The sequence below is a fragment of the Pundamilia nyererei genome, unplaced genomic scaffold, assembly GCF_000239375.1.
Source record: "Pundamilia nyererei isolate P.nyererei 1_Seehausen unplaced genomic scaffold, PunNye1.0 scaffold00053, whole genome shotgun sequence".
NCBI lineage: Eukaryota > Metazoa > Chordata > Actinopteri > Cichliformes > Cichlidae > Pundamilia > Pundamilia nyererei.
In genome coordinates, this window is record NW_005187454.1 from 3,301,390 (window position 1) to 3,316,139 (window position 14,750).

Below are 14,750 nucleotides of genomic sequence, written 5' to 3' on the forward strand. Positions count from 1 at the left end.
TTATTATTATTATTATTATTATTATTATTATTATTGCTGCTGCTGTTGTGATTATTATTATTACAAATATAATTAAATAAAACTATGAACTTGTAAATGAGCTTGGTGAAGTTGAACAGGAATTGTGACAGAGTGAGCTCTGCTGTCTGCACAGAAACGTCCTGCGGGTTCTCGCTCTGTGTGATTTTTCACACTTTGCTCCGGAGTATCCTGCGACCTTGAGTTGTGGTCTGGATGAATTATATTGTTCCAGAACGTTAAACCACGTCTTATCGCCGCATTACGAAATGCTGGCGCTACTTTCTACATAAGCTGCTGTATCAAGTAACTGTGATTCTGACACGTCAAATGAAATGTGCCCGGTGACAAAGGGACTCCAGGGAGAGTAAACGAGTCCGCATCATCTCAACTTGATCTTGTAAATATCAAAACAACATAATTCCAATTTTCGAGCTGCTCCAGTTCTTCGTCCCGTCCCGTCCCGGCCGTCCTACCTGATGTAGTCCCGTTTACAGTAAGTCTTTCCATCCCTGACGAAGCACGTGCAGGACTCGTCCAGGTACTGGCTGCACTCGGCACACTTGAGACAGGCGGCGTGCCATTCAAGGTCCGGAGAGACCCGCAAGATATACTGGTCGTGGATCTGGTTTCCGCAGCCCACGCACAAAGACACCAACCGCTTCTCTGGAAGGGCAACAACATAAGAACACATGAAACACTCTTTAGCACACCAATTATTATTATTATTATTATTATTATTATTATTATTATTATTATTATTATTATTATTATGATCATCAAGACTACTATATAGGAGGTAACACAGCTTTCATATAAATATATATAAATATATATAAATATATATAAATATATATAAATATATATATATATGCGTGTGTGTGTGTGCCGAGTTTAATAGGGGAAAGTCATATACTGTGTTTGCGGAGATCACCACGTAACCAAGTCAACTCTTAGTTCTGAAGAATTAAGTTCCAGCATGGATCCAACATCGAACACATGTCTTACTTTTCGGCGGGTCCCCCATGTCTCCCATGTCCACAAAGTAAGGCGACGTTAGGTCCACTGTCACAGCGGGCTGCGGAGCCTGGAAGCCTGGGTAAGTCCTCCGCTGCCGGGCTGCCGGACCAGGAGCTGCACTGTCCGGCTCGGATAGGGAGTGTGTGTACGTGTGTGTTTCCAGTGTGTGTGCAACTCTGACAAGCGACGGGGCTGACGTAGGACATCAGCACGTCATCTGCATGAGCAGCTGATTGGCTCTGCAGACCCTGACCAGCACACACACACACACACACACACACACACACACACACACACACACACACACACACACACACACACACACACTGGCACACTTATTGCTGCATATCAATTGTTTCTCAGCTTTGCTTTGCCCTCTTCTGATCTGTTCATTTTCTCTCATTTTATTCTAGTTTGCAGCAAAGCTGCTTATTGTTCATATAGCTAATCGTTACGGTATATTATTTCAGTAAAGGAAAGCCTCACATCACTGTTACCGTCTCTGTGATGGAACATATAGCAGGCCACAGCGAAAAATCGCCGGGCGCGCACTGTTGAATACGCTCATAGATTTAAAGCGATTATCAGTGTGCAGTTAGATCCACAATTATATTGCACCTCGTGGGAGATGTATTTAGAATATGTCTGTCTAACTGTCCGTGGGCTGTCTGTGCTGTTAACACAACTGTACGTGGGCGTAAACTTTCTTTTCTTTTAAATTCCTCGAAATGGGAAATTCAGAAAACAGCTGTGCGGCCAGCTTTTAGAAACAGAAAGCAATTCGAACTTGCACGTGAGAGTTCTTTACACAGACAAAAGTAACGTAACGAAAACTAACGAAAGATACGAGCAGACGCGTCCTGCTTCGGTGTTCAGCAGAAAGCCCGAAATCTGACAGGCCGGGACCCTCGAAGCCGCCCAGACACACACCAACACGCCCTCTTGTGTTAGTAAGTAACTACTAACACAGCGGGAGTGGACACATCACACCTGCAGCAGCCTCCACAACCACGCTAGAACCTGTCGTGGAAATGAATTGTGTCATGCTACCGTCAGACTAATGTAGTGGAGGGCCAATAACATTAAACATTTATTATTATTATTATTATTATTATTATTATTATTATTATTATTATTATTATTATTATTATTATTATTATTATTATTATTATTATTATCAAAACAAAAAAAGAAGAAATTCCCAAAATTGAAACGAGAGGAATTCTTCTCTTAGCTCTGTGGAGACATCATAAGACAGACTGATGATTGAGACAATCTACAGTTTAGCAAAAATGTCCAAATGCAAATACAAGAACAAATTAACACAAACAATTCGTTTTATTATGTGAAAGGACTGTTTTCAGATTTCCCTTCATTGTTCTCCATCACCATCATTAAGCCCAGAATGAGGGAATATTTTCTGGAAGAATTTTATTCCATCTCAAAAGCAGAGATCTAAAAACTTCTGTCAGTATGTGGTGGTGTCATGTTAAGGCCCAGCGCACCTTCCTGAGACACTGTGTGGTTTTTCCATTTATTTCCTGTCTGTGTACACGATGATCCTTATTTGTAACCTTTTAGTGTAAGTACAGGAAGTAACTAAGATTTTATTGTTTCCTGTTGCAATGCTAGTTTGTGTTATTTTTAATACACATGTGATCACTGTCTTTTCATTGTCCACTAAAAACAGAAAGCATTGATACAAAACATTTTGGATTTGCTGATACAATTATATTACGAGTGATTTATCTATGTCAAACTTATCAAAACAAGATTATATAAATCTGCTGATGCTTAACGATATAAACACACTTTTGGACGTGTAAATAGTCCTTCTCTTTAACTTTAAACAGAAAAAGCCTCTTTTAAAATTTCACTGTCAGGATATTATTTAGGCTGAAATGTGTCTCTATGGGTGAGCACGCATGCAAAGAATAGTTGCTGATTTTAGCCCCACAGTCAATAGAGTAGACTGTGTAATATAATTGTAATATTAGTTGTAAAATCAAATTTTCCATGTGATATATTAGTGATGATGTAAGGAAAAGCAGACTAAAACTGTGTTATTCTTATGTGATTAAGACAATAGACTGAGGTATTATTTCTCCCTCTCTTTGTCCTGTTGTCCCTCCTCACCCAGCCGGTCGGGGCAGACGTGCCCCTCTCTGAGCCTAATTCTGTTGAAAGGGAGTTTTTCCTTCCCACTGTCGCCAAAGTGCTTGCTCACAGGGGGTTGTCTGGGTGTTAGGGTCTGTATTACTGTACACCTTACACTGAGGTGATGGTTGTTGTGATTTGCAAATAAAATAGAATTAAATTAAAATGCGGGTGTGAAAAATCCAGCCTCACCAAACTTTCTAAATAAAAACTTGGTTTTCATCACTTTATCTGGATGAACCTTTACATGAAACATCCACAAGTTTGTCTTTGATGATAATATTAAGGCAATAGGAGGCTAGCTTTGGCCTGACTGATTTGTCCTCCTATCTGACAGTTTTCTTCAGCTTCTTTCAGAAACTCTGAATCATATCTGTCAAGTCCTTCACCTTCATCTCAACCCTGACGAGAACATTTCAGCAGACAGTCACGAGTGTGGGCTGTGGATGCTGTCTGTACTGTCCAGTGGCAAGAGGAGATCTACCTCCCCTGGGTGCCCCCTTGTGCCCCACAGACCATATGGCTTGGCCTGGCCCTCTAGATGGTGTGCTGGTCCATGGACCACCTGAGGCAGCAGGAGCTCTTATAATCACTGGAGACAAGGGCCACTTGACACCAGGCTGACAGATGGTGCTGCAGCACTGCTGCCCTGGACTACTGCTGCTGCTGTGTGTGTGTTCAGATTGAGAGGCACAATAAGGGTGATGATGTGTCAGGGGTGGTTAAACATGATGGTGGCAGCCCATCTTCTTTTGTCTCTAGGGCAGCCATAGCCGCGGGCCATGACTGCAGGCAAATTTCATCACATATAAGGAGCAGAGCCTAAACGACAGAGCAGCTCCACGCTGCCGCGCAACATCCAGGAATAGTATCTGTTTCCACTGTTGCAGTTACAGAAAAACAGGAACTACTGTTGGTCAGGCAACTCTGGAGTTCCAAGAAGGAATGTTACACACGTTCCCACTGAATGTAAGATGTTATTATTTGTTATGAATGATATTATTTCGATTTTTGTGTGGAAAAAATCCAAATAATATACGACTGTCCTTCAGTTCACTTGTATGCTGTAATCAGAGCTTATAGTTGCTTTTAATGTTAACTTCTCCAATCCCACCACCAGAAGTATAAATGCTGCAATGAATGCAAAATTCAAAATTGAATGTGGTGTCATGTGTAAAGCTGTAGCAACTACAGTACGTCAGTAATACACTGGGCCACAGTTTAGCCTTCAACATGGAGACAACATGGAGATTCTACAGTATATCGTACAGCACAAGATGACATACAAATACTCGCTTTTTCTTAATATTAAATCACTAAAATCTTTAAAAATTAAATCTTTTGCTTGTATTTTTCAGTTAAAACACCCTGTGCCCAGGCTTAACTCACAGCAGCCCTCCTTATTTCTTTTTCTTAGTTATTGTAAAGATGATCTTTTTAGTAGATTTTATTCATTCTTGTTTACATGTATTTAAAATGCTATAGGAATAAAGATAATTATTAATGTTGTTTCCCTTTAGTTGCATGTTACCTGCTCCTTCCATGGAAAAATTATACCTGCTACACCATAAAAAACAACACATAAAATCTACACAATAATTTGAGGTAACAGTTTGTACTTATTTTAAATGAGTGAAAAATTGCACTCATTTGGACTATTTGGATACATTTTACTACACATTTCTAGTAAATAGCAATAGGAAATACAGGGTTTAAAATACTAAAAGAAATAAGGTCCCTATAATAATTACTCATTGAAACTGATCATTCTAACTCTTCTTTGCAAGTAGACAATAGTTAATCTAATTAATATTTATTTATTGCTGATCTGTTCAGCTAATTAACCTCCATTATTCAAGGAAATGCAGCTTCACACACCAGACGATGACTATGTCAAAGTTTTTAATCCGTAAAATGATCCAAAAACATAAAATTATTTTATTTGCTCTGTAAAGGGTGAAGGTGTATGCAACACTTCCACAGTGGATTTGAAGACTTTCTTTCCCCCTCAAACAGTCTTAATACCATTAATGACTTCCTCCCCTCACCCAGCCGCTCACAGCAGATGGCCGCCCCCCCCCCCTGAGCCCGCTTCTCTTGGAGATTTTTTCCCATTAAAAGATTTTTTTTCCAACTGTTGCCAAAGCGCTCACTCGCAGAGGTCATATGATGGTTGGGGTTTTCTCTGTTTTCTTGTAGGGTCTTTCCCTTACAGTATTAACCGCCTTCAGAGAACTTTTGTTGTTATTTGCTGTATAAATAAAATTGAATTCAGTGTGCTACTTTGAAGAACTGGATCACAAAACAGTTCTGTCATAAACAAAATGACCTTTGGGGTAGGTGAAAGGACAGAAGGCAAGAAGGAGGTGAAGGGAACGGAGGAAAGGAGAGGAGATAGAAGGAGAGATAGGAGAGATGATAACTCTCTCTGTCTGTAGAGATGAAACCTTTTTATAATTATTCATTTAACTGTTTCAACTCCATTAGGGTTAGGAAGCACAAATGCTGCAATGAGAGATTAAAAAACAACAGTAAGTCCAGATGTGCAAATTGATTGAACAGCAAAGTAGAAGTGCAATGATTACTCTCCTAGACTAATCACAAAAATCATTTTCCCCACATATACACGATATTTAGTTTAGTTCCTGAAGGAGAAAAAAATCGCTTATTTTAAAACCCAGAATCAGAGTTCTTAGACTCTTTTACATTTATGCCGATGAATTGAATATAAGAATTGTTGACAATGGAGAATCAGTTATTTGATAGATTGTTGCACCTCTACAATAATGAATACCTTTCTCTGGAACTGGATGACAAAAGAAAACCAAAATACAAGACACAGCATACTCGCAGGTCGAGCCGAAGGGTGGATTCAAGGAGTGAACTCGGAAACATGAGTTTGAAGTGACTTTATTTACAGCATCTAAACAAATCTGAAAATGAAGGGAAAAGGGTATTAGCATTTTAGAGTGAATGAGAGAAATGAGTGAGACGCACAAAATAATTGTAGCACTTACCTGTCACACTGGTACGAGGAGACAGGGGCTGGCAGCTGCAGCACACATCAGAGGGGCTGCAGAGCTTGGGTGAAGCACATCACCCGAATGGCTGAGGTGGGGAGCGGTGAAGAACAGGCGCTGGAGATCACACACAGACAGGTTAAAAAGAGGCTCAGAATAAAGACAGTAGCTAATTGAGGAAACCAGGTGTTACCACAGAGATAGTACAATCTGCCAGAGAATGGGTGCGCCAACTGCAGCTTTAGAAACACCAACCTGATGAAGGCAATGCTGGGAGAGGGCCTCAGCTCTACCAGGGACACACTGACTCACAGAGGAAAACACAGAACAGCAACAACCAGCCCAGTGCTGATTTCCTCAATGGGAAATGGTCCCAAGTAGCACGGGGCCAGTTTCTTTGACATGCACTAGAGAGGAATGTCCGCAGAGGATAACCAAACCTTCTCACGTAACCGCATACTGTGGCGCTGGAGACCTCCTCTGGTCAGCAACCCAGTGGTTTATTCCACTGCACGCAGGAAGGCAGCCTTTGTCTCCAGATTCTTTGGCAGGAGATGTTGCACCGACAGCTACCTCTGTCTCCTGCAGGGAGAGAAGTGGGCGCTGGTACCCTTAAGAGGCCTTGAAAGGGGACAATCGTTTTGAGGAGGTGAGAGTGTTATGTGCATATTCTATTTACACCAAGAAGCAGGGTTAGAAGAGATGACGCTGACTCCAGTTCTTGATTTGTCTGTTCAGTTTGACCATTAGATTGAGGATGATAACCAGATAACCATGGAAAGCCTTAAAAAGCTTTTTGTACTGCAGCCCACGAGCTGCAGGCCTTGATACAAAACAACACCAAAGGGTAAACCATGCCAAGCCAGTGAGGTCCACTGTGATGTGTGACCCCGGCTGAACAGGGATTGCTAATCAGAGTCCTGAAGGTGGCTGATGATGGCTCTTGCCGTGCGCACAGGTGTCATAGGGTGGTATACATATTCGCTGGTGTCTTTTTCTAGAGAGGGCCACCAAAAGGTGCGCTTGAGTAATGAGATGGTGCAGCTTACCACGGGATGGCAGGCGAAACGTGAGGCATGGGTATATTGCAGGACCTGGGAGCAAACAGATGAGGGAACAAACAGTGGGTTGGGCAGCCCAATTCAAGGGTGATTAGGCAGAGAGATTCTTCAAACAATAAATGGTCGTTCAGCCTCTTCCAGCCAGTGTTGGTGTTCCTCTAAAGCTGAAGCATCCACCTACACACGACCGGTGCTGAACTGAACCTGGTTTTGAGCTCCTTAAAGGCTTGAACTGCTTCCATGGACCACAAAAACTCCCTGGAAGGTGAGGCGAGTTTAGTTAGAGGTGCAGCAATGCGACTGTAGCCTTTGATGAAATGGCAACAGAAGGTAGCAAAACCAAGAAATCTCTGTAATTGCTTGGAGAAAGTAGGCCACTCTGGCTCTGTCTTCATCAATCCACTTTCAATTGAATAAAGCAGAAATGTCATTAAGTGGTGTGAAACTTACACTTCTCTGCTTTCACAAACAGTTTGTTTTCCAGTAGATACTAGAGCACCAGGCGCACATGATTAGTATGTTCAGCTCGGGTCTTCGAGAAAATTAGAACATCTACACAGACAAAAACGAACAGATTCAAAGAGTCTCTTAAAGCATCATTAACAAGTGTCTGGAAAATGGCGGGTGCATCTGTCAGCCCGAGGGGCATCAACAGGTACTCATAGTGACCTATGGGAGTGTTGAACACAGCCTTCCACTCAGTGCCTTGTCTCATTCTTAATAGATGATAGGCATTTTGCAGATCTAATCTAGTGAAAAGGCTCAAAAGCAGAGGACATTAGCAGAACCCCGTAGTCAATGCATGATTCAGCATGATCTACAAAAAATAAGCCAGTGCATACTGGAGAAGATGATAGTCTTATTATCCCCACCTCTAAGTGTTTGTTGAGGGGAGTGAGGCCCCGGGGAGGAGATCAACGGCGCAGTTTCATTGGGATGGTGAGGTGGAAGTGACAGTGCTTGATGCTTACTGAAAACCTCATTGAGGACATGGACCAAGGGGACAAGAGAGAGACATGGAGGTTTAGGTGATGGAGCTGGGGTCGCAGCAGGAGCTGAAAGCAATGCAGAGCTGCACCTGCCCATGTTCATCATGCTCCCTAACGAGCGAAGGCAGAGTCTGCAGGCTCCATAATTTAGCCAGATTGTTCAGTCAGGTCGAGCCAAAGGGTCGACTCGAGGCACGGACTCACAAACACAAGTGTGAAGTGAATGCAGACTTTATTTGCAGTGGTCGTGTATTAAAACAGACAGAGATGACACAGACTTCTCTGGGAAAATCTGAAAGGGAAAGGGGGATTCGTTTTTAGAGAGATTGTGGGAATGAATGAGACGCACAAAGGAATTGTAGCACTTACTTGTCACACTGGTACTGGTACACACCTTATTATCAATAAAGACAAAGAAAGACACGAGCAGTGAGCACAAGCCAGCTCCTGACTAACCATTAGCTTTGTTTCACCCCACAGGGAGCTGTGCCTCACTCTGTTTCCCTTGAATAAAATGGTGGAAATACAGCTGAGTAGTACTTCTCAGTGCCTGCGTGATGACGACCTGGACCATCTTCTCACCATTATGAACCTTACACAGCTTTGAGCTAGCAGCAACTACTGAGCTCCTACCATATTAAGTAAGCTTCAGTTTTAAAAAATCAGCACCGGCTCTGGGACAGTGGCTGACTGACACAGAAAGGCCAGATACTGAGCCTCACTATATCGATCGGTCATGATATTGGATTTTACGGTTTTGTTTTGTTGTTTCTTGAACACAGCCTGCTGGTCCCTTGTTGCTGCACAGACCCAGTGTTCACAATCGTAACAAGCTGGCTCTGACAGTGATAGCTCTATTTCCATCATGTTGTAAGAATGAAACCTTGGGGGGTATCCAGGTGTCTCCTCCAAGGAAACTGTTGTGATATGACTGAACTCTTCTTTAGTCTAGTAAATAAGGAAAAGGACAACGGGAGGAACTGTCCAAGATAGACATCAGTGGACAGAGTTCTTGATGGTAAGGAAAAAACCTTACCTGAGCATCCCTGAATAGTGCAGGCCACCTTTCTTGGAGAACCCTGACCAATAAGCTGTAGGTCTCCAAGTTCACTCTTCAGCTTGAGAACATTTTGAACAGTTCGTCTGCAGTTTTCTCTGTGTTTGTTCACTTCCTAGTTCAAGCCTCTCCGAGGCTTATTCTTGTCCTTGTTTTCCCCATGACCATGTGAAGGAAGATACTTTACATTTGGCTTTTTTACATTTTGGCTGGGCATACATCAACATCAGCAAGAGCAATCAGGATGGAGACAGGACAGGACTAACTTTGAGCGAGATAACCATGCCATAATCTCTTATGTTTCAATTAGTTCAATCTCTGTAATGGGTGAAGTTGCAGACTTTACAAAGCTAGTTCATTTGCACTGAGGTAACAATGGTATTATGGGGTCCATGTACATGTATTTCCCTTTCTTTTGAAAACATCCACTTCCAGTGTTGCAGGCAATTTCCACCACTGGTTGGTAGTGCAAGGCAGTATGTCTTAGAAAACAGAAGCCGCTTCACCCCTGATCAGCTGTGCACAGTGTTAGACCTCTGCTTTACCACCGCAGGGTTTCTACAGACGTACTCATGGCTGTGCCATGGGCTCCCCCGTGTCACCTATTGTAGCAACCTTTACACTGAGGAAGTGGAAAGGAAGGCTCTTGGCTCTGTTAAAGGAAGAGTACCCAGCCACTGGTACAGATATGTAGACGACACCTGGGTCAAAATCAAGACACAAGAAGTGGAATCCTTCACTGCGCACATTAAGTAAGTGGATAAAAACAAGTTCACCAGAGGAGACACAAAAGACAACTGTTTGCCTTTCCTGGACTGTGCTGTGCACATTGAGGAGAACGGCAAACTCAAAGTCGAAGTTTACCGGAAGCCCACACACGGACCAGTACCTCCTCTTTGACTCCCATCACCCTCTGGAACACAAACTTGGAGTAATCAGGACCCTACACCACCGGGCAGAACATGTTCCCTCTAAGCCTGAAGGGAAAAAGAAGGAACACACACATGTAAAGGAAGCACTCAAAACGTGCGGCTATCCTAAATGGACGTTCTTAAAGTCAGCAAAGAGGCACAGAAAAGAAGATCAGACACCAGCGAGGGAGGATAAGAAGGACAAACAGAACAACACTGTCGTCTCTTATGTAGCAGGTTTATCAGAGAAACTTTGAGAGTTTTCTCCAAGCACGACATCCCAGTTTACTTCAGACCCAGCAACACACTCAGACACAAACTGGTTCATCCCAAACACAAACTTAACAATGCAATGTAGCTGTGCAGTGCTGCAAGGAATGCCCAGACCTCTACATAGGAGAAACCAAACAGCCACTTCACAAGCGCATGGCACAACATAGAAGAGCCACCTCCACAGGACATAACTCGGCTGTCCACCTGCATCTAAAGGTCACAGGTCACTCTTTGAGCATGTCAATGTTGACATGTTGGACAGAGAAGACAGATGGTTTGAAAGAGGAGTAAGAGAAGCCATTTATGTCCACTGTGAGCGACCATCTTTGAACAGAGGGCGGGGCTTATGACACCAACTGTCTGCCATCTATAATCCAGACACCTTAACACCCACTCACACCCTGGGATATCTGATCTCAGTAAGTCACATCATAGGGTGGGGTTAGGTCTTACAGTGGGTCCACCTGAAACCTTGGCTGATTGTGACTCGTGCCTTGGCTCGTGTGATGAGGCAGAGGATCAATACTAGGTCCATGATGGGGACACTCCCAGTAGGGCTTACAAATCTGAGACTCTCCACTAATTAAACTTACAACTGAAGAAGCTTCTTGGATGAAACATCTTCACAAAAGTCAAAGAGGTCCAGACTCTTTTCTTTCCACCTCACCCTCATGGATGAGTGAGCCATCCCCCCCATCCCCATACTCTGCTTCCTCTAAGGATATTGCAACTGTGAATTAATTAGATTAATTAATTAGACCCTTAAGTATTCCTTCCTTTGCCCGACTACGTCCTCATTTGAAGTCAGCAGCACTCCCCACTCTGCACAATGTGAGCAATGCTTCTTCCTCCTAATTCACCTGACATTTTGGCAGAATCTCATCAAGGCCAAGCAAAAACTCTGTCATGGTCCTCCTGTCCTCCCTGGCTTCCACTAAGGTTTGTTTTCTCTCTCTCCCTCTTACTATCTGTCATTGTTTGCTTTTGTCTGTAGCTCGCTTTCTCGTCTCTGAACTCTAACATTGTTTCTCCTTCCCATGTACAGACCTTCCCTGGATTTCCCTCCTGGATGATGAGCCTGCCTGACTGTGAGTGCTTCTGAGGGAAGAGTGTTGGATATCAGATGTCTGTTTCTCCATCCCTGGATCCCTGGATCCCTATTCACATTGACTGTGATTCTCGAGTCCTGCATTTGAGTCCAGTTCAGTGTACATGACAAAGTCTTATTTCATAATTTCACTGAAATCCTCCCGTACCTGATTTCTTGCTTTAGCTCCTGCCATAACCACACTCAAGCCTTCTGGTACCTGCCAGTTCCCCCCGAGTCACAGCAGTGTTTCTTCAGCTTGACAGCATCCTTCGACCACCAGCTAGTTCTGGTCACAAGCTGGCAGATACTCACTCTGTGTTTGTGAGTCCCCTGAGAAAGAATGTTTACTTACCTAAGTCTGCTGTGTTCAGAGGCTACACGGAGACAAACTGCTGAGCAAATACAGCTGGATTCAGAGGAGTCAGATTTGTGGAGTGGATTACCTGTCTGCCCCAATAGCACTGATGTGTTGTTCACGAATGAGCCTGCTCTTTGTGGTGAATAAAAGTTGACCCCATTGGGCAGAGCCACATGCAAAGACTCCATGTAGTCAGGTGTGGCAGTCATGTACAAAGACAGACTAGGATCATATTATTATGTGAGAAAACCAAGAGATTCAGAAGACAGTAAGTGTAGTGGTACAAGCCACTGGCTCTCTCTACAGAGAGAAAAGGGGCCTGGTTTAAATGCAAGAAACAAGTGAAGAAATAAGAGAAAATGGAAAGTAGCAGCAACAAGCTGCATTTCAGCGATCCAGGTGACAGCAAAGCTGAGTGCAGAATTTGTAAAATGAAGATCTGCCTTATTTTCAGTCATTTTCCATGGTGGAGGGCAAAAGACTGTTTTGTCCAGGCCTCAAAGCCATTTATTTTCTCCCTATTAAACGCATGAAAATAAATATCGTACAAAAACACTGAATAAAATCTAGTTTCCAACACATAAAGAATTCATCATTGCTAAATTAGGCTAAAATAGAAAGCTCCAAATGAAGAACCATTTAGAGGTGTAAAAGCCAACTCTGAGCCAAAGGAGCCAAATCACTGAAAGCAGACGGATCTCCCATCAACAACACACCGGAGCTCCTGTCTACAAAAAGACTTTCTGCCTGTAATAAACAGCCTATAACTTCTGTATCCAGAATTCCCAACCTGCATGACAAGTTGTCTCAGTGTTCCCATCCTAACTGTCCTGTTGGCTTTATTAACACTGAAGCAGCTGAAACTGAGTAACAGCCCCTCTGCTAACTAACCAGATCAACATGTTTAAATATTGTAGTCTTTACAATATAAAGCACCTCCAGACAACTGTTGTCGTGATTTTGGCACTATATAAATAAAATTGAATGTAATTGAATCATACTCTGATTAAAAACTGTTACTTCTTTTGAGCAGTGTGTTTATTTCTAAGATGCTCTCTAGATTTTTACTACTACTGTATCTGTATATAGACATTTCGTTATAATTCTTGCATGCATGCACTACTGCAGTACTGACAAAGTCTTCTACTGACAAAGACCCCATAAAATGATACTGTGCCAATAAATAACTGGGCTCTCAAAGTGTGTGCTTGTGTTTCCAGGAGATTCCATAAATAAACTGGGAGAGCTTTCCTGTGGAACGAGCTCCGAGTTTGGATTTAGAAGGGAGATGTTCTTTTTACTTTCAGGCTTTAAACTTTCTTTTTTCATAAAGCCTATAGTTAGGGCTTAAACAGGTGATCCTCCTGTAGACACACACCAGTGTTTCTGTGGTGCTACTACATTTAATGCTAACTTGCTGTCAGTGTCCTGGATGCTGTGATTTTTCCTGTTCACGGCCTGCTTTCCCTGCTTTTCTTCTGTCTTCTGTCCCCGCGTCCTTTAACCAATCATGATAGAGGACCTTCCCCGTGTGAGGTCCTGTCAGGGGTCTCTCCCTGTTGTAGATGACTTGCTCCACCTCTTGAGCTAAAGCCACCCTGACCACGGCATACTGGGATACTGAGTTACTGGGTGATAAGAGGACATCTGGGCTTCTTAATAATGGAAGCAACCATGCTCGTGAGCACTTTGAGTTCCTCAAGATGTATCAGTCCGTCCCAGAACATGGATATAATGCCCTACAATCCACTCTGAGACCCTGTATAGACATTTTGAGCCATTCTGAAATATGTTCAGTGAATTAAGTTAGGTACAGGTGGGCTCCAACACATAAAAGCATCAGGTACCACTCTTTGATTTTAATGTACCAGGGCTTGTTTTCAACTGCCATATAAATAGTTTTTAATTTAAATATTTCATGTTTTGATCAAAGATATTCCATCCTCTGTCTTTGGTGCCACTCTGCCCTCCTTTCCTCTTTCTCACCCTCCTCACTCTTCCCTCCATCTTCTGGTGTTCCTGTGAGAATACCAGAACAAACGCTGTGTTTGCTCCAAGCAAGACTGCCTGCAAGCCTGGCTCTCAGTCACCTGGTGCCAGGTTTTCATTCAACACACCTGTTTAACCGATTAATCTGTTTATTTTTATTCATTCATTTGTATACTTGTATTAGCTTCCCAAGTCTATGTTTGAGTCTTTCTGTTGTGATTAAATTTGACAAAAATATCTTTAAAATAGGGACCAGACAAAGAGCGATTTAGAAGACCCTTATGAAGAAAACATCGAGAGAACAGTTTACCCTGCCCGGGATAGGGCCTGGAGCCAGGCATAGGCATGGGCCCATCCTCCCGTAGGCCCACCACCCGCAGGAGGCGCCATAGGGGTCGGGTGCATTGTGTGCCGGGTGGCAGCCAGGAGCGGAGGCCCTGACGGACTGATCCCCGGCTGCCAAGACTGGCAATCGGGACATGAAATGTCACCTCTCTGGTGGGGAAGGAGCCTGAGTTAGTGCGTGAGGTTGAGAGGTACCGGCTAGATATAGTCGGGCTCACCTCTACGCATGGCTTGGGCTCTGGAACCAGTCTCCTGGAGAGGGGCTGGACTCTGTCTCAGTCTGGAGTTGCCCCTGGAGTAGGGCTGAACGATTATGGAAAATAATCTAATTGCGATTTTTTGCCCCAATATTGCGATTGCGATGCGATATGCGATTATTTTTTAAGGTCTTTGTCTTCTGTATTATTAAACAAAGACAAGCAATACATCATATAGTATGGCCAATACTATATTACATTAATT

At 43.1% G+C, this 14,750-nt stretch overlaps 1 protein-coding gene across 2 annotated transcripts in view; it reads right to left on the bottom strand.

Moving 5' to 3' along the window:
- isl1a (ISL LIM homeobox 1a) overlaps nt 1-1,188 on the bottom strand; it is a 4,990-nt gene extending 3,802 nt beyond the window's left edge. For both annotated transcript variants that reach the window (XM_005733649.1, XM_005733648.1), the window contains exons 1-2: nt 1,027-1,188; nt 495-684 (exon numbers count right to left, since the gene is read on the bottom strand). In XM_005733649.1, coding sequence (XP_005733706.1) covers nt 495-684; nt 1,027-1,054 — 218 coding nt within the window. In that variant the 5' untranslated portion in view covers nt 1,055-1,188. The remainder of the gene's footprint in view (nt 1-494; nt 685-1,026) is intronic.
- Nucleotides 1,189-14,750: the final 13,562 nt, after the last annotated feature.